Source organism: Microtus pennsylvanicus, chromosome X, assembly GCF_037038515.1.
Source record: "Microtus pennsylvanicus isolate mMicPen1 chromosome X, mMicPen1.hap1, whole genome shotgun sequence".
Classification (NCBI taxonomy): Eukaryota; Metazoa; Chordata; class Mammalia; order Rodentia; family Cricetidae; genus Microtus; species Microtus pennsylvanicus.
The window spans coordinates 100,806,694-100,830,423 of NC_134601.1; the positions used below are offsets into that span (position 1 = coordinate 100,806,694).

Sequence of the window (23,730 nt, forward strand, 5' to 3'; positions counted from 1 at the left end):
TGGCAGAGAAGCAAGGAGGAAGGACCAATACTTCTGACTGGTTGCCTACCAGGGTAGGAGAGAGAGTAGTGTAGTGAGTAGTTGGGCAAGGGGAAGAAATGAGTCAAAGATGATGCTTCAGTTTCTGGTCATTTTTGTTTTCTTTTGTTTTGTTCTGTCAGGTTATGCATTGCTCCTAGGTAGGTGGGAATGCCTTTCGTTGAGAAGAGAAACATGAAGGGGAAGAATAGATTGGGGGAATAGTTTTTGAAATCCAAACACATTACTTATAGGATTTCTATGAAATCACTGCCTGATTTCTCCATGAATTCCTAGTTTCTGGTAGAATACCTATCCTTGCTTGGCTGTTTATTATTTTTACAGGGAGAAAAAGTTACCTAGCTACCCAAGGTTGCTGGAACATTGTATAGTGTGAAACACAATGTGGTCATTGCTGCTTCTTGTCTTTTATAGCTTGTATTGTATTCTTGAGATTTGTTTGTTTGTTTGACTTTTATTGAAACAAGCACTGAATAAGTAAACCTGTCTGGATTGGAGTTTGCTGTGATTCTCCTGCTCCTCCTTTCTAAGTAGTGGGATTACAGGCATGCACCACTTTTCCCAGTGTGTGTACGCAAACACACATTTAATTTTTTTTTTTTGGTTTTTTTTTTTTCGAGACAGGGTTTCTCTGTGGTTTTGGAGCCTATCGTGGAACTAGCTCTTGTAGACCAGGCTGGTCTCGAACTCACAGAGATCCACCTGCCTCTGCCTCCCAAGTGCTAGGATTAAAGGCGTGCGCCACCACCGCCCGGCCACACATTTAATTTTTAATTATTATTTATTTATTTACTTAGGTAGTTTGACTACCAATAGAAGGAACCATAGTCCATTTTTGGTGTTTTGATTCATATCCTCTTGGCTTCAAGACTTAGACCATGCTCCTAAGATTTTTGTCCTAAGTACATTTTTTGATCACTTTTATTGTTATTATTATTGATTTTCTGTTGGCTTTGATTTTTAGACATGGTCAGTCTATTGCAATGAAGAGATGACAGCAGCAAGTCTTATAAAGGAAAACATTAAATTGGGACTGGCTTATGGGTTCAGAGGTTTTGTCTGTAATCATTATGGCAGGAAGCTTGGCTGCATGCAGGCAGACATGGTGCTGGAGAAGGAACTGAGAGTTCTACCTCTGGATCAGCAGGCAGCAGGAAGAGAGATGCAGGGGCCTGGCTTGAACATATGAAATCTCAAAGCTTGCCTCCAGTGACACACTTCCTCTAACAAGGTTGCACCTACTTGTGCCACTTCCTATAAGTCTGTGGGAGCCATTTTCATTCAAACCAGCACATTACACTCCTTGGCTCCCATAGGCTTGCAGCCATATCAAAATGAAATATTGCATTAGTCCAACTTCAACGTCCCCTTCCATAGTCTCGTACATTATCAACACTGCTTAAAATCCAAAGTTTGAACTCTCTTCTGAGAATCATGACGGTCTCTTAACTTTAACCCACCTCTTCCAAAAAGGAGGAAAGAGAGCATAGTGAGTAAATATTGGATCAAAGCAAGACTTAAAACGAGCTGGACAAACTCCAAATTCAGCATATCCATGTTTGATGTCAGAGCGTTCTTCAGATCTCCAAATCCTTTCAACTTTCTTGACTGCAACATACTTTTTTTCTTTTGTGTTGGTTACACTCCCTGTTACCAACTCACCTTGGCAGGTGTCCCATGGCGTTAACATCTCCAACATTTTAATTGTCTCCAAGGCAGTCCAGGTTTCACCTTCACAGCTTCATACAAAGGCTTCTCTGGACTTCCATGCAGGGGCAGCTCTGCCACACGCCTGGCCTCATCAGCTTTCCTTAGTCACAGAGGGAGATTTCATAATCCCTTTCTTGTATCCTTGACTCAAAGCCAAAACCGTGTGACCAAATCTGCCCAATTCTGCTGCTCTCTGGGGTTAGAACATGGCCTGTTCATTCAAATACGTTTTCACCAACTTTCTGATTTTGGTAGTTTCATTCATTGCCTCAGTTTGGCTGTTCTGAAACTTGAGCTATAGACCAGGCTGGCCTTGAACTCAGAGATCTGCCTGCCTCTGGTTTCAGAGTGCAGGGATTAAAGGCATGTACCATCACACCTGGTCATCAGATTTTCTTAATTATTTTTCATAAATCGGAAGCTTAGATGGGTGGGGTCTTGCCCTGAGGTCACCAATCCCTTTATTCCATTTAGGATGGGGCTTTTCTTTAAACTTATCTTCTTGGGCACTGGACTTAGTTCTATTACATTTCCTGGTACTCCCTTTCTTTTTAAACTGTATATTTTGTATACAGTTTCCTTGTTCAGCTTGTTCATTTTCATTATAGATCTGCGTAGGTGTGGCCAGGCCATTAATAGTCACACAACATGGTCAATGGTAGGTTGTTTGGAAATGTCCTCTGCCAAAGCTGTCTATACCTCTTCAATTTAACCTCAGCCCGATTTTTTGCACAAAGGCAGAAAGCATCTTTACCAAAATATCACAAAATATTTTCTAGGCCATATCTTAACAGTCTTCCCTGAAACCTCTTGAGCTGAGCAAATCATCCTTAGCACCACTGTCTTCTATGTTCCTACTAGTATGGCCCATTTAACACCACTTAAAGCATTGAACTGCTTTCTTAATCCAAAGTCCCAAACGAACTTTTCCCTAAATGAAAGCACAGTCAGGCATATCACTGCAATATTCCACCCCTTGTATCAGCTTCTGTCTTTGTCCTCACAAAATAAAAACAGGGTTTTTATTGCTGTGAAGAGACATCATGAGCACAACTCCTATAAAGGAAAACATTTACTTGGGACTGGCTTACGGGTTCAAAGGTTTAGTCCATTGTCATCATGGCAACACACAGGCTGATATGATGCTAGAAGAGAAGAATTCTGCCTCTCCCTATCTCTGCCTGCCAAGTGCCAGGATTAAAGGCATGCGCCACCATGCCCCACTATTCTTACATCTAAATAGAAGTGCAGTCACCAAATTTATGTGAGCTGTATATCAAAATGATTGCTATTCTTTCTTTGGGGATATTCTAACAGTCTGAAACAATATGAATAATTAATCAGTTCTCATTAGTGCTCAGTTGTTAAAAGAGTCATTACCTCGGAGGCAAAAATAAACTTCACAGCTTAAAGAGATGTTTAATATAGAGTCCAGGATAACTTACCCTGGCATTGACATTGTTCTACCTTCTTGACATATAAGGTGGAATGTAATATGGTGGCCTTCTGAGCCCACTGGTATACAACTCTTTCTGGGTTTTATAGGGTATGTGAAGATGACACAGTTCCTCACCAAGTAATTTGTCTTGCACTTGAATAACTGGTCCATAAGACTTAAACATGTACCTATTTCTTCCTCCCCCTTCTTCCTCCTCCTCCCCCTTCTCAATATTTAGTCCTGGCTTTCTTGGGCCTCTCTATGTAGAGCAGACTGGCCTCAGACTCATAAACACCCACCTGCCTCTGCCTCCCAAGTGCTGAGGTTAAAGCAACTATCTTGTTGATCTACTGATTTGTCCAATATAAAAGTCATACCAAGTCAAAGTGATTCTTTCCTGGCAATCAACAGTCTGTAGCTAAGGATGAGGACATCCCATAATGCCTGCCATACCAGGCCAGGCATGCTGCTGATAATTTCCCCAGATAATTTACCAAATTGTTATCAGAAAGACAAGATTTGCTTTCTTATGTAGAACTATAGGTAACAAAGCTATAAAAGCTGTAAAGGGTCAGCAGTCACCTAAAGCAACTTCCCTTAACTGCAGTGGGGAACTAGGACCGAAGGACATGTAGCTGTTTACTAGCAGAGGGCTTTAAAGTACTGCTTTTATAACGCTTGGACCAGTTTTCTCCCTGGGCCACTTTGATAATAATCTCACAAAACATTTAATTTGTATTTTCTACACAATAAGTACATAAGCTTTGCCAGTGGAGAGCAATATCATTTAGTCTTGTCTGATAATCATTATCAGAGTTCATCATATCTGGTTATATATCGTTCACAAATTCGTGACTCATTCATTTTAGTTGTCTTCATCTATCAAAAAGTACGTACTTCAAAGTTGCATGTCATCATTCATGTCTAGTCTCAGCACTTGGGAGGCTTAGGCAAGAGGAGTGCTTGTGAGTTCAAGGCCAGAGTGGTCTATGAATTGAGACACATTTCTTAGACACCCTCGCCATATTTTTTTTTATTTAAGCTACAGTGAAGAATGCCTTCTAAATTAAAAAAATACTCTCTCGTTGAATAGCACGTTTAAACCTAAAGCGGGCCCGTAGCTGCTCTGCCTGTGTTAGGCAGTTACGTTTAACTTTAATGGGACTTTAGGAGACACTACATAGCCAAAATTACAATGCCAGATGTTCTCTCTAAATGATGGGCAAAAACTGTTTCAAAGACGAGGCAATAGATCTTCAGGAGTTACATTCTCAGCAGTTATTTTGGTGATAGGATAAAAGAAAACCTCTACATCTACTCCTCCACCCTAACACACAAATCTCCGTCACATCTTACACTTGTGAACCTCATGATAGACTCAGAGAGGCACCTTTTTCTACAAAATAATATTCCACTAGTTTCCATATCTCGTTTCTAATTTTCTAATATACATGTTGCATGTAAAACTACACAGTTTTTTGGTGGCCTGAGAAGCAGAAAGGGTTTGATTTTTTTTTTTTTTGAGAAAAAGACTAGCTATGTACCTGGCTTTGAATTCACAAACTCCATCCTCCTGTCTCAACTTCTTAAGTGCTGTGATTATAGGAATATACCACCATACTCACTGTGAAAAGCTTAATACGTCTTCCCACATGGTGCTTATAGTAGCAAGAAAGCTGTTTTTGTAAAGGCTTTATTAGTTTTCTCTGTGCATTATCAGTTCTTATTCCAAAATGCTTTACAATGATTAAATAAAGCATTATTTACTGATTTTAGTGCTGGGGATTCTATACAGGGCTCTACCCATGATAATCCATGAGCTATATCCCTACTCTGTTTTGATTTTTGAAAGGATTCGCATCATCCACAATATGGTCTAGACACTAATTACGAAGACTTCAAGAATTTAAGAACAAAGACTTTTTCTATCTTCTTAATTGTGGTTATAACTTTTTGTTCATCTATATGTATGTGTGGCTTTATGTTTGTCTGTCTGTCTTTGAGATAGGAGATAAGATCGGGCTAGTAGTTCAGACTGGTCTGGAGCTTGCTATGTACTGAGACTGGCTTCAAACTCACAGCCAACCTCCTATCCCAGTCTCCCAAATGTGTTGTAATTTAGTCACAAGCCACCATGCTAGGCGTTGGCTGTTAGATTTTAAAGAGTTTAATCGTGTTACTAACAGTCACTGAACAGAAAACAAACCCCTTAAAAATATTAGGTAAAGTCTAAACCCGATTGACATAAGACCAACACATTAGTTTTTATTTATATGAATGATTATATCTGTAAATACATTCCCATGAGGCCAAGAAATGTGTATTTTGTGTATGTGTATAGCATTCATATGTGTCTGAATGGTGCGTACTATAAGCCTGAATGTGGTACTCTGCAAAAGAAAGAATTAAAAAGTAATGATTTGGGCAGGTTAAGATGGCTCAGTGGTTAAAGGCTCCTGCTGTCAAGCCTTACAACCCGAGTTCAAGTTCCAGGCCCTACATGGTGGGAGGTAAGAACTGAGTCCTGCAAGTTGTTCTCTGGCCTCCATATTCAAGCCCCCTTCTTAATAAATTATATATATATTATACATATATATTATAATGTAACTTAAAAATGATTTTAGGGTAAAACAACAATGTGTTGAGTCACAGAAAAAGCTCACTGGCTTTGCCTTAGACCTGTGTGCAGTAATAAAGATAAGTGTGGCCCAAAGAGAATCCTGAAGAGCGATTTCCGTGGACTTTGGGTGTCTGCAAGGAAAGCAGTTTCACTTGGCACGGAAGAATGAAATTAAGACAGAGGAGAAAGAGGGAGTGGTTAGAGAGAAATCCTGGACCAAAGAATCGGATGGAAATAGCTCTAGATTAGATTCTCAGTATGAGTCAGAAGGAGCCAATAAAGAAAGGTTGTGTGACGGACATGTGACTAGAGGGGGTTGTGACTAAAAAGAGCAGCCAGCTGACTTACAGGGAAATCAACAATGAGGAAATGGACTCTTAGTTGGGAATTCCCTGTGGTGCCAACTTGTGAAGTTTTCATTTTAAAGCAAATATCACTTTCGCAATATTCCCCTGTAGCCACCCATTGCTGGGCTCCTGCTTTTGTGCCCTCTGAGATGCCAAGGATTTCTCTCAGCCTGCTCAGTGCAGTCTCATTGTCTGCAACAGTCACTGTACTCTGTACTCAGTGCTGATGACGGCAGCAGCTCTGAGGGACCTTTATTCAATACTTAGTTCTACCAGACATTTGCTTTAATGTGTGGGGATGTATTATTAGGTGGGGACTTTGAATTTACAAGAAATAAAACTCCGAGGAGACAAAATAAGGGGACTCTTAAGATTGGAATTTAAACAGCAGCTGTTTGGCTTTGGTGAGCCTAAGTGTTACTGAATATTTCCTTAATATTGCTTCCTCTTATTATTATGTTTTTGGGGGTTTTCGAGATAAGGGCTCTCTGTAGCTTTGGAGTCTGTCCTGACACGCACTTTGTAAACCAAGCCAGTCTCAGACTCACAGAGATCTACCTGTCTCTGTTCCCCAAGTGCTGGGACTAAAGGCATACATATGCTACCACTGCCTGGCTTAAATTTGTAAAGACAGCGTGTGGTGGGGGTGGGGGTGTGTCTATACCATGACGTGTGTGCAGGCCACAGGACAACTTGACGAAGTCTTTGTAGTTCGCCTTTCCTTTATCTTGATTCCAAGGATCAGAAACTTAAGCCATCAGACTTGTGTGGCAAGTATCTTTACCTTCTGAGCCATCTGGGCCTGGCTTGAGACAGTGCCTCATGTAGCCCTCAAATTTCCTATGTGGCCCAGACTGACTGTGGCTTCTGGTCCTCCTTTCTCACTCGTCCTCCCAAACACTGGGGTTGCGGACACGCATTCCTATTGCCATGCCTGACTGTGGCGGTTTTCCGGAAATGATGCGTGCACATATGTACCCATACAGGAAGGGAATTTTCTCGTAACCAGTAGTCAGCATATGAGTTAGTTCATTGTTGCTCCTAATCATAAATTAGTCACTGTAAATGTGAGAAGTTATTACTTCCCTTGAGACAATTTGGAACCTTTTCTTCGTAATGATATGGATCCATGTCATCGTGTGCTTCAAGTGCAGTAGGAGGATTCTGTAGAATTAAAAACTGTACATTGCATGCTCATTTTTCCCAGGGGCATTTAAGGAAAAAAAAATCAGATACCGCTACAAATATTCCAGATGGAAGGCTGAGCATGGTGGCATATGTCTTTAATCATGGCAGGCTGGAGGCGGAAGTGGCAGTGTGTAGGGGAGTTGGTCTCTGTTAATTCCAGGTCAGTCTGTCTACATAGGGACTTCCAGGCTCCATAGTGAGGCCCTGTCTCAAAAAAAATCGCAAGTTTTTAAGAAGTGTTCATTGTTCCTGTTATCCTGAAGTAATATTTAACATGTTTAATTGTCTCCTTCCTTCTGTTTCACTTTCTTGTTAAAGCCATTGGTGTGAGCAACCAGAGGGAAACCACGGTGGTCTGGGACAAGCTGACTGGAGAGCCTCTCTACAATGCCGTGGGTAAGCCATCATGCCGAGGTGCAGCACAGGGCCTTGTTCCATTCGCAAAGGTGTTAACACGCAGTCATCTGACTGGAAAACTATATGTTCATGTTTCCTGTAATCTGAGGAGGTGGGCGGCAGAGTTCTCTTAAACTTTTCCGATCATAGTTATTCAAGTGCTGAATTAGCTCTCTCCCTTGCTCTCTCCTTCAGCTGACGGTTTGTATCATATAAGAGGGTGGGTAATTCCAGAAGTGTTTGATGACCCCCCCACCACTGTGTTTCTGCCATCTAGAAGAGATCTTTCTCCCTCCTATCTTGAAAATTCAAAATTGCAAGTGTTCAAAATTATCTATCAACTATCTGTATATTTGTACTTTCTACCTAAAAATTTGAACTCTTATTAAGATAAATTATCAGAATTTTAGCTGCTTCTGTTATAGATTTAATTGTTTTTTAGGGCATATAAACCTCAAATGTCTCAGGCATCTTACCTTTGGGTGTGACATCTTAGATGTAAATGTCTGAGAAGATGCTAGTATTATCCTTAGCCCGTGACAGGTGCAGAGCACTAAACGATACTGCTCCTTCCTAAAAAGAAAGTTGCCCTCTAAATCTGTGACCATTAAAAGATTTCTGTCACAAGTAGCAAATCATGCTGGCTGTGACAGCACGTGCCTTAAATGCCAGTACTGAGGCAGGAAGATCGTCTCAAGTTCAGAGCCAACCTGGCTTACACGGTACATCCTAGGTCACCTAGGGCTGTAAAGGAAGACTCTTTCAAAAACCAAACAAAATGAAAAGAAACAAACAAAATGAGAAAAGAAAAGCTAATAATGTGTGATTATTATAATAAGTTATAAAGAAGGGAAACTGATTTTCAAAAAGAAGGAAAGGAATATGAAACAGGTGTTGGGGCCCATGAGGGTCCAACATAAATTCTCTGATTCCCTAACCCGGCTGGAACGGAGTCGCGAGGAAAAGAACCGACACAGCTTACACCGTCATCACGCAAAAGGCCAGAATCCCCGTTTATTGTCCAAACATTTTATATACCCACACCAAATTGAGCGGGAAAACACATTACGCCATCATCTAGGCAACCAGGTGCCTGGGCTCAAGTCAAGTCTGCATCTAGCAGTCAGGTAGGCCCTGAATTAGCATCTTTATAAGACACCTTCCAAATTACAAAAGGAAGGAAGCACCAAACATCTGAACTCCTAAGTCATCAGCTTCAGTCAAACATCTCTTCTCAGGTAATCCACATTTTAACAAAAGAAGCTAGGAGCAGGCATCCTGGCTTTTGTTAAGGGCAGAGAACAGCTTGTCTGCAGAGCTAAGTGATCAGCTCGGACCGGGGAAATGGCTTTTGTGCCATATCGAAATATGGGCCCACAAACAGGAAGGGGATGCAAATAAAAAACATAAACCTAAACACGTCTATGGTAAAGGACAGGACTTTTCTGTGCGGTGAAAGCAATTAACTGAAACTTGTAGTTGGTTCCTGAGAGAGTGCAGTAAAAGAGAAGAAAAACTGGCAAGCCATCTCAGGCTAGGTGCGACCCTGTGCCTTACCCTGGAGAGTTCCCAAGCAGGAAGGAGGTGACCATTTTTATTCTTTGAGAAGCCCGCTCTCTAGGCTGTTTCTCTTTTCCTTAATGCCTCTTAGCACTCACTGTGCTTAAAATCTGTATTACATCCATAACAGAACCCCAACCCTGTTTCACAGAAGACATGATAGAAAAATTTTACAAAGTAATTTGAGTTTGTGAGAACGGGAGTTAATTCGGTAATATTAAAGGAGGAAAATAGCTTTTTGCTTTATATGAGATATTAAATTTCTGAATGAAGCTATTTTCTAGACAAGTAGAAATTAGATTGTTTTGAAAGTTATTTATTTATTGTTTTGAAAGATTTGCTTGAAAGTTTTTCTTCCATGTATTTATTCCATTTATTTAGTTATTCTCAGGAGAAGGCAAACCTGCATTCTGTGGCAGGCATGTGGAGGAAAGAGGAGAACTGGCTGGAGCCAGTTTTTTACTTTCACTTTGTAGAGATCAAGGCTCAAACACAAGTTGTCTGGACTGGGACCAAGCGCTTTTTCTCCCCTGAGCTCTCTTGATGGACCTTGCTTGTTTCTAAGCCAATGTTTTATGTAGTCCTTGCTAGTCTTGAACCTACTCTGTAGCTAAGGATGACTTTGAAATCCTGACCTTCCTCCTTCCACCTCCCGAGTGTTTAGTTTACTGCCATGCACCAGCACACTTGGCGGTAAATTGCTTTCAATGCAGATTTGAAAATTTTCAGCACAGATATGTTCATCTCAACTAATTGTGGATGATTTCATTATAGGAATGAATATACAATGAAATTCAAAAGCGTGGCTAGATATCTGTGTATGTTCCATGTTCTGTGGTGACCCCTAAATATATCTCAACAAACCAAGGAGGCTTGTCATTTACCTTTGTGTCACAAGTTAAGAGTAGGAATTTGTCTAATGTGTCTAATATCCACTTATGAATGAGTACATACCATGTTTGTCTTTCTGTGTCTGGGTTAAGGAAACAAGGAGAACCCTGAAAGAGATATACATGGATCCCCTGGGATGGGGAAATAGACAAGATCTCCTGAGTGAATTGGGAGCATGGCTAGGGGAGAGGGGAGAAAAACATGAGGGATCAGAAAAGGTTGAACTGGGGGAAGGACAGAGAGGGAGAGCAAGCAAAAAGATACCTTGATTGAGTGAGGGAGCCATTATATGGTTCGTAAGAAACTTGGCACTAGGGAAATTCCCAGGAATCCTCAAGATGACACCAGCTAAGAATCTAAGCAATAGTGGAGAGGGTGCTTTAACTGCCCTTCCGCTGTAGTCAGATTGATGACTACCTTAATTGTTATAGAACCTACACCCAGTAACTGATGGAAGCCGATACAGAGATTCATAGGTAAGCACTGGGCTGAGCTCCTGGAGTCCAGTAGCAGTAATATGAACAAAGGGCTCAAGACCATGATGAGGAAACCCACTGAAACAGCTGACCCTAGCAACTGGGAGCTCAGACTCCGGACTGACTGAACTAGGCCCTCTGAATGTGGGTGATAGTTTTGAGTTGTGGACAGTTTGTGAGGCCACTGGCAGTGGAACCAGTATTTATCACTGGTGCATGAACTGGCTTTTTTTGGAGCCCATTCCCTACGGAGGGATACCTTGTTCAGCCTAGATACAGGGGAGAGGACCTTGGTCCTGCCTCAAGTGAGGTAACAGACTTTGTTGACTCCCCATAGGAGGCCTCACCCTCTCTGAGGAGTGGATGGGGAGTGGGTGGAGGAAAGTTGGGGGCAGCGGGAGGACAGACGGGAAGGAGAGGGAACTGGGATTGGTATGTAAAATAAGATTGTTTTAAAAATTTCAGAAGAGTAGGCATTTGGGAGCTAGAAGACATGGAAAGAGAACTAGAGGATAGAAATCAATCAGAAAGAAACTGCTTCACCGTTACAAGGTTAGATTCTTCCTCCAACTCCATTTCATCTAGGGAAACATCAAAGTATTATCCATCCATGTAGGTTTCAGCTGAGAGTCTCATCATGGTATTAAATATTTAGCAGCTTTATTCAAAAGGAAGATCAGATGGGATTAGTGGGAACAGAATCAGATTGCCCCATGGATTTGTGTTCAAGCTTCTTTGGCGTGTTTATATCATAACTTGATGTGTGTGCTTTTCATTTTCTTTATGTTCATTCAGGCTGCTAGAACCAAAATACCATAGACTCGGTGGCTTTTTCAGCAGATTTGTGTTTCTGCTAGTTGTGGACGTTAAAATTTCGAGACTGAGAACAAGGTGCCAGTTGATTTGGTCTTGTGAGGGCCCCTTTGCCTGTCCTGTGTTTTCATACGGAGGAGAGCAGGGCGCAGGAAAGCAAACTCTTTGCAGCCTTTTGACAAGTGCACTAATCCCCTCTCTGAGACTCTGTGGTTGACCTAGTCATTTCCCAAAGGCTTTCCATCTTAATTCCTTCAAGTTTGGGGCTTAGGAGTTCGCTATGATTGTTTTCTGTTATATTCAGTCCGAAACAGTCATGGTGGTACATTGATCCAAGTACTTGCTTGGGGCATGGAGCCAGGGAGATTAGGAGTTCAAATATATTCAGTCTACATATTGCATAAATAGTGATGTATGTCTGAGGGCAGCCTAGGCTATATGACTGTAAACAAAACAACAAAATCAGCTCCCAACAGTCTTTTTTCTTCCTTTTCTTCTTCCTCTTGTAGAGCTCCGTCACTCTAGCCAATTCTTCTCATTTTCCTGTTTTTACTCAACTGAATTGGATAAGTGACGAACAATATAATGAACGGGTGAATGAGAAGGAAAGTTTGTATATTTCTTTTTTAAAATTGCCCGAGGTGGCTCATTGGGTGCCTACTGACTTGCATTTGAGGCCTGGGATGAATGTGTGGAAGGAGAGAACCAACTTTGCAAGTGTCACATGACTTCCACACACATGCTGGGCACACGCACGCATGCGCACACACACACTGAATGGGCAATGTAATAAAAATGAAGAGAAAGTCCCTTTCATGCGGCCTTCTTTTTTCCTATAGGTGTGGTAAATAGTGAATATATTTACCTCTAGTATAGTAATGGAGAAAATAAGATAGAAGAGTCATAGGATTCAGTGGTGGCCATGGCATAGGTTTATCCAACAAATCAAATACTGATAAAGGCTATGCTTATTTGCAATAAAGCTGTGTGCTTACTAGTATCTTTTCCAATTGTAAACAGAGGTGAAAATTCAGTGGGTCCCATAGCTATATATAACCTACTGCTAGATGTCCATATATATATATATATATATATATATATATATATATATATAAATTCTGATCTATATTAGCCTTAGTAAAGTATACTCTATTGCAGTATCTAAGGAGGACTGTCATTTTGCAGCACTACTTCTCAGGCACTCAAGTCTGTCTTGGCATTTTGGCTTTTATGTACTAACAGCTAAAGCTGATTTCAGATTCTGCATGCATATGCATTTGTATACATATGCATACACATACACACACACACACACACACACACACACACGGAAGGAGATGAATAGGTTTTAATTTTGCTGCCTTTCCTACTCACTATTTTTTTTTGGCTCCATCTGTTATTGAAAATGTCATTGAATGAGGGGCATAGTCTCTTCTCCCTTGTATATGACCTTTCAACCAGCTTAATTAATGGCTTACCTACTGGCATTTCCAATTCTTACATCAATGAAGGGGAAGAAGCCAGTAACATTTCGTAAACCTCTGATGGTCGTTGCTTATGGTGTGCTGGATAGCATGGAGCCTCCCCTTCATCTTAGCACAGTACAAACAGACCAGGCCAAACCATCTCACAGGAGATGAATTTGCTCTGTGCTTAGCCAGCCAGATATAGGTGACTCCTAGGGATTTTTCCGTTTTCATTTTCTTAGATGTGTTTATTGCTTCTTGTTGTGATGGTTAGCCAAAATTGTGCAGATTTCTGATTTATTATTCGATTTCTTCTAAAGATAATGATATCTTCTGTACTGTGTATATCACTAAAAAATGGCTCATAGAGATTGAGGCAACTACATTTTTTTTAAAATATTTATTTATTTATTTATATTATTTATGTATACAATATTCTGTCTGTGTGTATGTCTGCAGGCAAGAAGAGGGCACCAGACCTCATTCCAGATGGTTGTGAGCCACCATGTGGTTGCCGGGAATTGAACTCAGGACCTTTGGAAGAGCAGGCAATGCTCTTAACCACTGAGCCATCTCTCCAGCCCGCAACTACATTTTTTTCATTCATAAAACTCTTTTATAAAGGCAAACTAAATATATTAGATGTGACTTTATTCACACCATCCAAATTATTTTGTATACTATTCATTGGATGGTCCGGAGCATTGAAATTTCTATTTACTTAGTCTAAATAAGGCCATTAATACCTTTTAGAAGGAGTTTGTATAGTAGTCTGCACTCCATAGAGTTTATTTCCCCACTATATATTATTTTATAACTTTAAGAATTAGCAGTTCCCTATTCCCAGTAGACAGTGCTGTTCCTGTCTGTGGGAAGGATTTTACTTGCAGCAACCCAATGAGAAAAGTACTTTCTTGGGGTTGTGCCTTCCCAAGATAGCTCTTTCATGGCCTGCAGTAGAAGACCACAGCAGGGACTGGAGCATGTTCTTTGAACACCCCCTGAAAATGTGCTCTCATGCATGATTGGAGTTCAGTGGTTTTTTTTTGAACTAAGATGCACGTGTGTTGCCAAGTGGGGAAGAATCTTTCTGAACAAGAAACACATACTTCCATGTCTTCATCCACACGGAAAGTGCTAGTGAACCAGACATTCCGGCCAGATTTCCTTCGTTCCCTTCTACTCCAGGTCTCTTCCATTTCTTTTTCTACATCCACACGTGTAGAAAACACATTCATGCTGAGGAACTTGCCCGAGTGATCTATCGTTTCCAAACAAGCGTGCATAGACCTTGAACCTGGCTGTCTCTAGCATGAATTGCCGTTATTTCTCCTAATGCTCCAGCTGCTCCAGTTTCTCCTGGCTCTTCAGTTCCAGTTGCCGTTGTCCCCTCTGGCTCTCCAGTTCCAGCTGCTGGTTCTTCCTCAGGTATTGGTGCTCTGGCTACTGCTCCCTTCCCGACCTTCCAACTCAGACATGTTGGGGGGAAATTGACTGCCGCTGCCAGATCTGGATCTGTCACTTCTTTTGATCTCAGAAATGACCTACACAAGGGGCTTAGTCCTCCAGCTTGGGGGTCTTCTCTTTGGCTTTTTGATCTCTTATTCTGCAAATCTAATTCTGCCATCTTAGCTTCTATAATGAGTTTTCTAATTGTTTTGTTCTTAATTCCATTAATTTTGAACATTTGTGAATTGCTTTGGTAGTATATCAACAACCACTGACATCTTTTTCTTTGCCATTTGTACTAATTCATTCCATATACTCTATGCCATATACTCTCTGGTTGGAAGAAACAAAGTAAATATCATGGCAGCGTTCTGCAATCCTGGAACAGTGCAAGGAGAAGGACTTTAGATGCCATCCACTCCAGCATCTTTATTTAATATGTAGGGGATCTGGGACAAGATGGGTTTGAAAAATTGTATAAGTCACGAAGCTTGTTGATAGCAAAGCCAAACCTAGAGCTTTGGTTTCATGATTGTACATTCAGTGTTTCGATTCTTTGAAGTGAGGATTTAACTCTCTGGATACCACTGTTGTCAAGCATAACTACAAGTCTGGTTAACTAGTCTTCGTGAAAGAGCAATAAAGTCATTGGCCCACTGAGATTCCTAGTGCTACCGTATTGTCAGCGTTTGATTTGGTTTTGAATTAATTATTTGGAGCACATAAATACTCTAAAGAACATGCCCTGTGAAAGATTATTTATTAGTATTGTGTTGGAAAATTTGGAATACTCATAGAAAAGTACTTAGGCATAGGCCTGGCCCAAGGTAGTTATGGTTAGATAAGTTTGAAGTTTTCGAGGTGGTTCTGTTATGCTTCCTAAGAAAGAACCGCCGCTGTGGAGTTCTGGTAGTGGTTTTTGGAAAGGAAGGCACTTACTTAAAGACAAATTTGTAGGTTCTCTTCACAGCTCTACTGTCCTAGAATCGTGGAGTATGGGGCCTATCCTTCAGCTCCTCAGTAAGTGTTGTGTCCATTGAGATGCAAGTCAGCAAGGAGTGCTGGTGTAGAGTCAGCGGAGAGCATTTGGCTGGCCTTTGCAAAGTTCCCTGTTCCATCTCTACCCTTTCTGGGACAGCCAGGGTGGAGGGGAGGAGAAGAGACAGAGGGAAAGAGGGAGAGCACCAGATGTAGGAGGTTTATATTATCAAAGAGGAGACCAGAAAGCTCCTCTCTTGATTCATCAAGCCCATATAGATAAAACAAGTGTTGCCCAAATCAATCTTAATCCTACCAAGTACAATGAACTCTAGTATTTGCTGTCCTGATCTACCATTTCATTTTTTGAAGAGGTAATCAAAACTCACTAAATTTTTTTTAAACTCATAGCTGATTGTAGTTCAAAAAACTGAGCATTGAGATGCGCTTGGTAATCGCAGATTTAAAACCTCTCTTCTGAATCCTTCCACTTTCCCCAGTTACTCCTGTTAATCCAATAACATCTGCTAAGGCTGCTTGTCTGTGAGGAAAGTCTATTTTTGTCAACATCACTCAGTACTATTACTATGTAAAAGGTAGCTGACTCGCCATGGCTGTTGATATTGCTAATGGTTTGTGCCCTGACATTTTTATAGAACACTCAGCTCCAACTTAGTCAAGTGAAAAAAAAAAGCAAGTCAATTTTTGCTAATGGATCTAGCCACCCAGTGGTAGCTTAGTTTAGGTGTTGATTGGTTCTGAATACAGAGGGTCACTGGTGTCCCCCTGAAGTCTATCTTTTTGGAGGTGGCTCCTGCCATGATAGACTCAGATCTCCCGTCATGAAAATAGCAGGCCCAAATCACTCAGTGCCAAACGCTGCTCAGAGAAATGACAATTGAAGGCTGAACATAAATCTCAGTTCAGTGATTTGGCCAAGGAATCCCTTGTGTAAGAACTTAGGGTTCATACCTTACCCTGGAACTTGGGATAGGGAATTTTCTTATTTAAACCGCATGGCTAAGGATTATGGAAATCTAAATCCCCAAAGGGAATTTGAGATGATGCTTCTGGGGTCAAGAGGAGTAGGTGCTGGGCACCAAATGCAGATCTTACCTATAGGCCTTCTATTTTCATGGATTTTACTATCCTCCTATTTTCTTGGTTGTCATGTGGATCATTTGCTTCCTGCTTTTTATACCGAGAAAACCCAGTATTGTATCCTGGTCTCCAGCTTAAATCTCATGGGAATTAGTACTATCAAAATGAAGCTCAGAGCTATTTAGATAACTAGAATTTATAGAAATTTATTATAGGAAAGAACTGATTTTAAATGAAGAGATCAGAAAAACACAGTTAAACAAATCAAATTAGGTACCTGTCAGCATTCAAAAGTGTAGTGTGCAAGCTTGCATTATTTCCCCTAGAGTCCTTTAAATAAACTATTGGCCTGAGTTCTTTTCAGGAAGCATCTGAGCATAGTTAGCATCCTAAAAATACTCATATACCGTGAGTAGATTAAAAACTATAAAAGTTAAATACAATAGACCCTGTCTCTCTCTCTCTTTTTTTTTTTTTTTTTGGTTTTTCGAGACAGGGTTTCTCTGTGGCTTTGGAGCCTGTCCTGGAACTAGCTCTTGTAGACCAGGCTGGTCTCGAACTCACAGAGATCCGCCTGCCTCTGCCTCCCGAGTGCTGGGATTAAAGGTGTGCGCCACCATCGCCCGGCTAGACCTTGTCTCTTAAATAAAATAGCAAAGCTGGTGTCTGATCACTTATGCAGTCTATTTTACCCTTTTTAGTGCATTCTGCCTCCCAAGCTTCTGCCCCAAAGCAAAATGAGATATTTTCCCCTTGGAGGTCAGAAAGCAGATAACAGAAATTTATAAAGAAAATGGTGGTCCATTAAAGTAGAGTTTTTCCCCGTGTAGTCCAGCAAAGAAATGGATTGTAATTAAAGAAAATCCTGTAACGATTTCAGATCTTGCATCCTTCAAAAGACTTTATTATAAAAAAGCTTCCCATCAGGTTCTCTGCTTACTTAGTACTTGTCACCGTCTCTTCTCCCAAGGTTTCTATGATATCTATTTTATCCTGAGCTGTGCATTTTGCACTGCCAACTAGCCTGCCCGGCTTTTAGGTCTTCTCTCCACTTATGTGTTTAGAAAATCCTTACTCTAAATACTTTCTTGTAGTTTTTTTTCCTGTAAAAATAATGCAAAATAAAAGCCCAAGGTTTATATTGGTCCTATAATTTGGTCTGTAATTTTGCATAAAAGCTTTCAATTCTCCTCTGTAAATATATTTTCTTCTAACAGTATGTCTATTTATTTCTAATTTTCTAATTTCTGTCCTTTAAAATCTCTAGCATTTTAATTGCTTGTGGAAACTAATCAGTCTCTTATCTGTGACAGTGATTTCACTAAGTTCTCATGCTTATGAAGTTTTTTATATGTATTGTTATATTTTGATCTATAGTGTGGCTCGACCTAAGAACCCAGTCTACCGTTGAGAACCTTAGTAAAAGAATTCCAGGAAATAATAACTTTGTCAAGGTAAGAAATCTCTTCAGAAGCGCACTGTAAGAATGTGTATTTAAAAAAAGTTCACTGATTTCATGAGACAGACTATCTCAGTCTGACAACCTGTGGTACAATGGTTATTTTATACAACTTATAGACTATTTCTTTTAGATAACTGTGGTCAAATCAGGCCTTCACCTGTCTTTCTTGTTCTCTGGGGAAATGAAGTAACAATACCCCAAGAGGACAGACTGGTAGAGATCATATTGTTCCAGTAGCTTAAATCATATTCCCCAAGGGGTGCTTCCTTTTTTTTTGTTTTTTGTTTTTCGAGACAGGGTTTCTCTGTGGCTTTGTAGCCTGTCCTGGAACTAGCTCTGTAGACCAGGCTGGTCTGGAACTCACAGAGATTCTCCTGCCTCTGCCTCCTGAGTGCTGGGATTAAAGACTTGCGCCACCATCGCCCGGCAGGGGTGCTTTCTTTAATTCAGCCATACTTTCAGAATCCATCAGCATAGTTCTCTGTTGGCCACTGAAGAAAGTTCTGAGTGCTTTTGAGTTCTTAGTAAGCTGGATTCAGTGAGAAAGGAAACATAGATAGTATTCAGGTTTGTCTTGCTCATTTATTCCTCATTTTGTTTGCTTTGCCACACTGCATAACCCTGCCTCCCAGCCTCTGCACTGAGCTTCAGAGATTGTGTAGTGCTCCCTGCTTTGCCGCTGCAGGCAATGTTCACATTCCTGTCTGACCATTTTAACACTGTCTATTAGGTTTGCAAGATCTTCTTGAGAACATTTTATGCCTCTGTGGGATGACCTTGCAAGTCAAATAATATTTCCATATGTTTTCTATTATTTCTGAGCACTGATACTCTTTGCCCCAACAACCCAAAAGAAAGCTAGAAACCTTAAATTTTTTAATTTGCTAGTGGAGTTAAAATATTTAAGAATATTATTGTTTTCCAGTTACGGTTTGTAGGTTTTTGTTTGTTTGCTTGTTTGTTTACGAGAGAGACAGAGACAGAGAACGCACATGGAGTTGAGTGAGGAAAATCTAGGAGCAGTTATGGGAAGGGAACTGTGATCAGAATAGATTGTATGAACAATTTTTTTTCTGTAAAAACATTTGAAAGCATTTTTTGAGACAGGGTCTTACTGTATAGTCCTGGCTGACTTGGAGCTCACTGTATATACCAAGCCAGCCTTAAACTTGCAGCAGTCCTCTTTTATACATTACATTTTATTTTATCTTATTTTATATGTCTGGGTGTTTTGCCTGCATGTATTAGCTGTGCACTGTACGCATGTCTGGTGCCCACCGAGACAAGAAGAGGGTATCACATTCCTTGCGACAGGACGTTCAGACAGCTATTAGCCACCATATGGATACTGGGAACCAAAGCAGGGTCCTTTGGAAGAGGCAGCCAGTGCCTTTAACTGTTAAGCCATTTCTACAGCTCCTCAGCAATCTTTTTGCATCTGTCTCTCAAATGATGAGATTATAGGTGTTATTCTTTTGGTCTCTGGTCCCTTTAAGGGACAAGCTATGCCCACCCCACCCCCAACCTCTGACCTCTCGTTGCCATCTTGAATCTCACTTACTGTCCTCTCTTGGTGTTCATGCGTGCCTCCCTGTCTCTCTGTCTCTCCTCCTCCTCCTCCTCCTCCTCCTCCTCCTCCTCCTCCTCCTCCTCCTCCTCCTCCTTTCTCTCTCTCTCTCTCTCTCTCTCTCTCTCCACCTTCTCCCTTTCCCCTCCATAACCCCCTGAATAAATATTCAACATGTTGTGTCTGTTCCATGTCTCTGTCTCCTGTCCTCCTGCTGCAACACCGCTGCAAGCGGCTCCGGAGTTTGGGCACCGGGGACCCGCTAGTGGCTCCGGACCTGCCAGGCTCACAGCCGCCCGCTTGGGTGGCTCTCTTGGGAACCCGCAAGTCTCTGCCATGGGACTGGCTGCTCCCAGAGCTCGCTGCCTGCCTACAGGTGCTCGGGACTCGTCAGCATTCTTAAAAATTCATAAAAATAGGCACCTACCAGTACAGCGCATTAACTGTGATTTGCGTTTTCTCATGAAGTATATTCATCTGATAAGAATAAGGAATAGGATTAGGAGAGAAAACTAATTGCATCATTTTTATATTACTTCAATTACATCTTTAATCCCTTTATTTGAACTTTATAAAGAAATTTAATATTTAATATGCTAACAATAATTGGACCTCACCTATTCTCAAGAAAGATCAATAAGCACACGAGTTCATTTTTACCCTTTAGCCTTTCCCCAGTCCTTTTCTTCCACTCATTGGATTTGCTGACGTAAGCCAGCTGCTTTCTTATGTACAGCAGTTCTGTATTGCTTTAATCTGGCATGTCATTGAGCTTTGCTGCATTTATTTTCCACTAAGTTTGTATTACTCTGATATTTGAATATGTCTGCCTGTCTGCGCATGTAAGTATAGATAAATATAGTATGTTATTCATTTATGTGTTTCAAAATAATCTTCTTGCTGTTGTTATTAATTTATTACTGCTAAATTCACAGTCTACCATGAAAAGAACAATCAAGTGCAGAATTTTGGTTTAGGATCTGCAGGTAGGCAGCTTACTGTGAAACGACCTTGCACGGTCACCATCTAATAGGAAGATGATGTGTCATGTCGTTGTCTCTTTACTTTGCTTACGTGGATACTCTTTGAACTGCAAATATAGCTGCTATGCTCTTTGGTCATGAACATGCTTTTCTGCACCATGGGAAAGGAAAAGTACTTTCGTTTGAAAGCCTATGGGATTGCTTTTAGAGACACTAAGTCAATTTGTATTTTGCTGAGTTGTTTTCTTTAGAGGTTTTGTTTTAAACTGTGGTGAGTACAATTTCCTGACCGAACTTTATAACTCTTTTAGTCCAAGACAGGCCTTCCGCTTAGCACTTACTTCAGTGCAGTGAAACTTCGCTGGCTCCTTGACAACGTGAGAAAGGTTCAAAAGGCTGTTGAAGAAAATAGAGCTCTTTTTGGGACCATTGATTCATGGCTCATTTGGGTATGTTTCAATGTAATGTATGCACAGAGAATGTTTTGGGGGATTTTTTTTTTTTTAACTGTCCTACCTACTATTTTTTTTTACCAACATTTGGAATCTAATTTAGCATCATTATTGAGGAACAACTACTCAAAGCAGCAGAATGTCTATCTCCATTTGAGAGGCAATTTTGTCGACTTCCCTTCTTTCTTTTCTTGTTTTATTTGAGTGACAGCAGAAGATAGTTACAAAACCATATTTCATAGCTCTTATCACTTGGGAAAGCAATTTAGGTAGCTTTTCTCTCATACCCATCATTTCATTCTATCACACCAGCCATTTCTTAGAAGAAATAACTATTTTATACAGTAAAAATGCCTCAGCTACTTTTCTCCTTCATGGTCAATGTTTTATAGCTTTCTCTTGTGAAATCATGCCAGGATATGAAAGAAAATCATAACGGAAGTTTATGTTAAAATGTTTTGTCCAGAGATGAACACAGGTCAGTAGAAATGAACAGTTTAGATATTTATATGACACATTATTTTGTTGTTTTGGCCTTTTGAGATAGCATCTCAGGATATAGACCTGACCAGCCTGAAGTTTACTGCATAGACCCTATTAGACTTGAACTTGTCCAATCCTCTGACATCTGTCTCCTGAATCCTGAGATGCAGACATGTGTCACTATATCCAGTGACTTCCCATCTATCTCTGTCTCTATGTCTGTCTGTCTATCTCTCTTTCTCTCTAACAGGATTTCACTATGTAGCCTTGGGTGACCTAGCTAGAGCTTGCTATGCAGATAATAGACATCCACCTACCTCTGCTTCCCAAGTGCTGAAATTAAATGTGTATGCTATAACACCTGGCTTGCAAAGTAGATCTTTTGATTTTTTAAAAATTATTTCATTATTTTGTGTTTATGGGTATGTTGCCTGTATTTATCTAGGTACACCATGTGTATACAGTGTCTTCTGAGACCAGAAGAGAGTGTCAGATTCCTTGGGACTAGAGTTGGTACAGTTGTGAACTCAAGTGTGGGTGCTGGTGCTTGAACCTGGGTCCCCTGGAAGAGCAGCAAATGGTCTTTTCAGAGCCGTCTTTCTAGCCCCACAATATATATCTTTAAAGTATATGTCCTTTTGTGGTTCCTATTCTCTCTCCCTTTTTATCCCTTTAGCCATTTTTGTTACTGTGTCCCAAAACAGTCAATACTGTGATTAACATCTCCAACAGTAAGCCAACTGTAAGATCGTACACTTTGTGCTGATCTTGCTTCAACTATACTCACATAATTCCAAACACATTACTCCACAAATACTATATGAGGAACTTTTTCACCATCTGGGGGAGCTTCAAGCCAGTATTGTCTTATTCTCATTTATGGACTCCGTATAGCAGGTCTTTCACAATACTTTCTGGAAGGGTTGCCTTCACCACCCTGTCCTTGCCTGGCCAGGGAAGGCATACTTTATGTTCTGTAGAGGCCAACTGTTTTTTTACAGTTGAATGAGTAGCTCTAGCAATTGCCTCGAAGCTGAATGACAGAGGATATGGGAACTAGGAGCTGCAGCAGACAGGAGGGCACATTTTGGGACTATGCCCAGTGGGATGCTGTTTGTCTCCATTTGTTCTTTTCTTACCTCTTACTGTTTCCATGTGAAGGATGTCAGCATTGCTTCTGGAGGTGTTATAGAGGACTTAAAACTCTGCTTTTAGGATGTGCACACAAAGGTGTGTAATTGAAAGAGAAAACATGCATGTAAAAGGTTTTCTGTAAACCGTTGGAGGCAACATTCCACCTCATCAAATTTTATAAGACTCTTAGTTTTCCAAAGATAGAAGATTAAAAACAATACTTTTTTTTTAAATCAAAAATTAACTAGAATTGCATTAAAGTAGCCACATGAGGTTGTCAATCCTAACTAGAGTATATTGTGAATATAAAATACACTCTGGATTCTACAGATTTAAGACAAAAGAGAAGATAAAATGTATTAATAATATTTTATTGATTATATGTTCAAATGTTATTTTAAATGTATCGACTAAATAATATGAATATAGGAATTACAGGTACAATTTATAGTTCTATTTCTTTGTGTGTTTTCAATGTTGTAAAATTACATTTGTGTGTATGTGGGGGGGGGGGGGTGTGAGTGCCTGCCATGACGTGTGTGGCGGTCAGAGGACAACTTGTGGGAGTCAGTTCTCTCCTTCTACTGTGTGGGTTCCAGGAATCAACTCAGGGCCATCAAGGTTGGCAGCATGTGCCTTTTCCTGATAAGCCATCTAGCTGGTCCAGCTACCAGGCATTTCAAAATTACATGTGTAGCTCAGATTGTATTTCTGTCGAATGCTGCAGAAACCTCAATAATTGAAATGTTTGGTTCTTCCATTTTTTTTATGTGCTCTGCTGGTAATAATTGCCCTTGATAACATATAAATACAACTGTAGATTCGTTCAGAGTTAACGTGTCCCTTTCATTCTGTCCAGAGTTTGACAGGAGGCATCAATGGGGGTGTCCACTGTACAGATGTAACAAATGCAAGCAGGACGATGCTTTTTAACATTCATTCTTTGGAATGGGATAAAGAGCTCTGCGAGTAAGTTATGTTTTGGCCTCAATGTAGGTCTCCCTATACACTTTCGTATACACTATTTACTGAGTTTCTAAATCTTCCTATACTAACAGTTATTATTATATTTCAACTACAGTACGCTAGTCTGTGTTTGTATGTGGGTTTTTGTTTTGTTGTTTTGGGAGGCATTTTTTTGGTCTAGGCTAATGAATTCATAGTGATTCCTCTGCAT

At 40.5% G+C, this 23,730-nt stretch overlaps 1 protein-coding gene across 6 annotated transcripts in view; it reads left to right on the top strand.

The window, feature by feature from the left end:
- Gk (glycerol kinase) overlaps positions 1-23,730 on the top strand; it is an 83,042-nt gene that overhangs the window by 20,057 nt on the left and 39,255 nt on the right. For 3 of the 6 annotated variants that reach the window (XM_075957040.1, XM_075957039.1, XM_075957042.1), the window contains exons 4-8: positions 7,661-7,738; positions 14,289-14,372; positions 17,850-17,926; positions 20,796-20,933; positions 23,413-23,522. In XM_075957040.1, coding sequence (XP_075813155.1) covers positions 7,661-7,738; positions 14,289-14,372; positions 17,850-17,926; positions 20,796-20,933; positions 23,413-23,522 — 487 coding nt within the window. The remainder of the gene's footprint in view (positions 1-7,660; positions 7,739-14,288; positions 14,373-17,849; positions 17,927-20,795; positions 20,934-23,412; positions 23,523-23,730) is intronic. The other 3 variants (XM_075957043.1, XM_075957041.1, XM_075957044.1) reach the window with 1 other exon arrangement.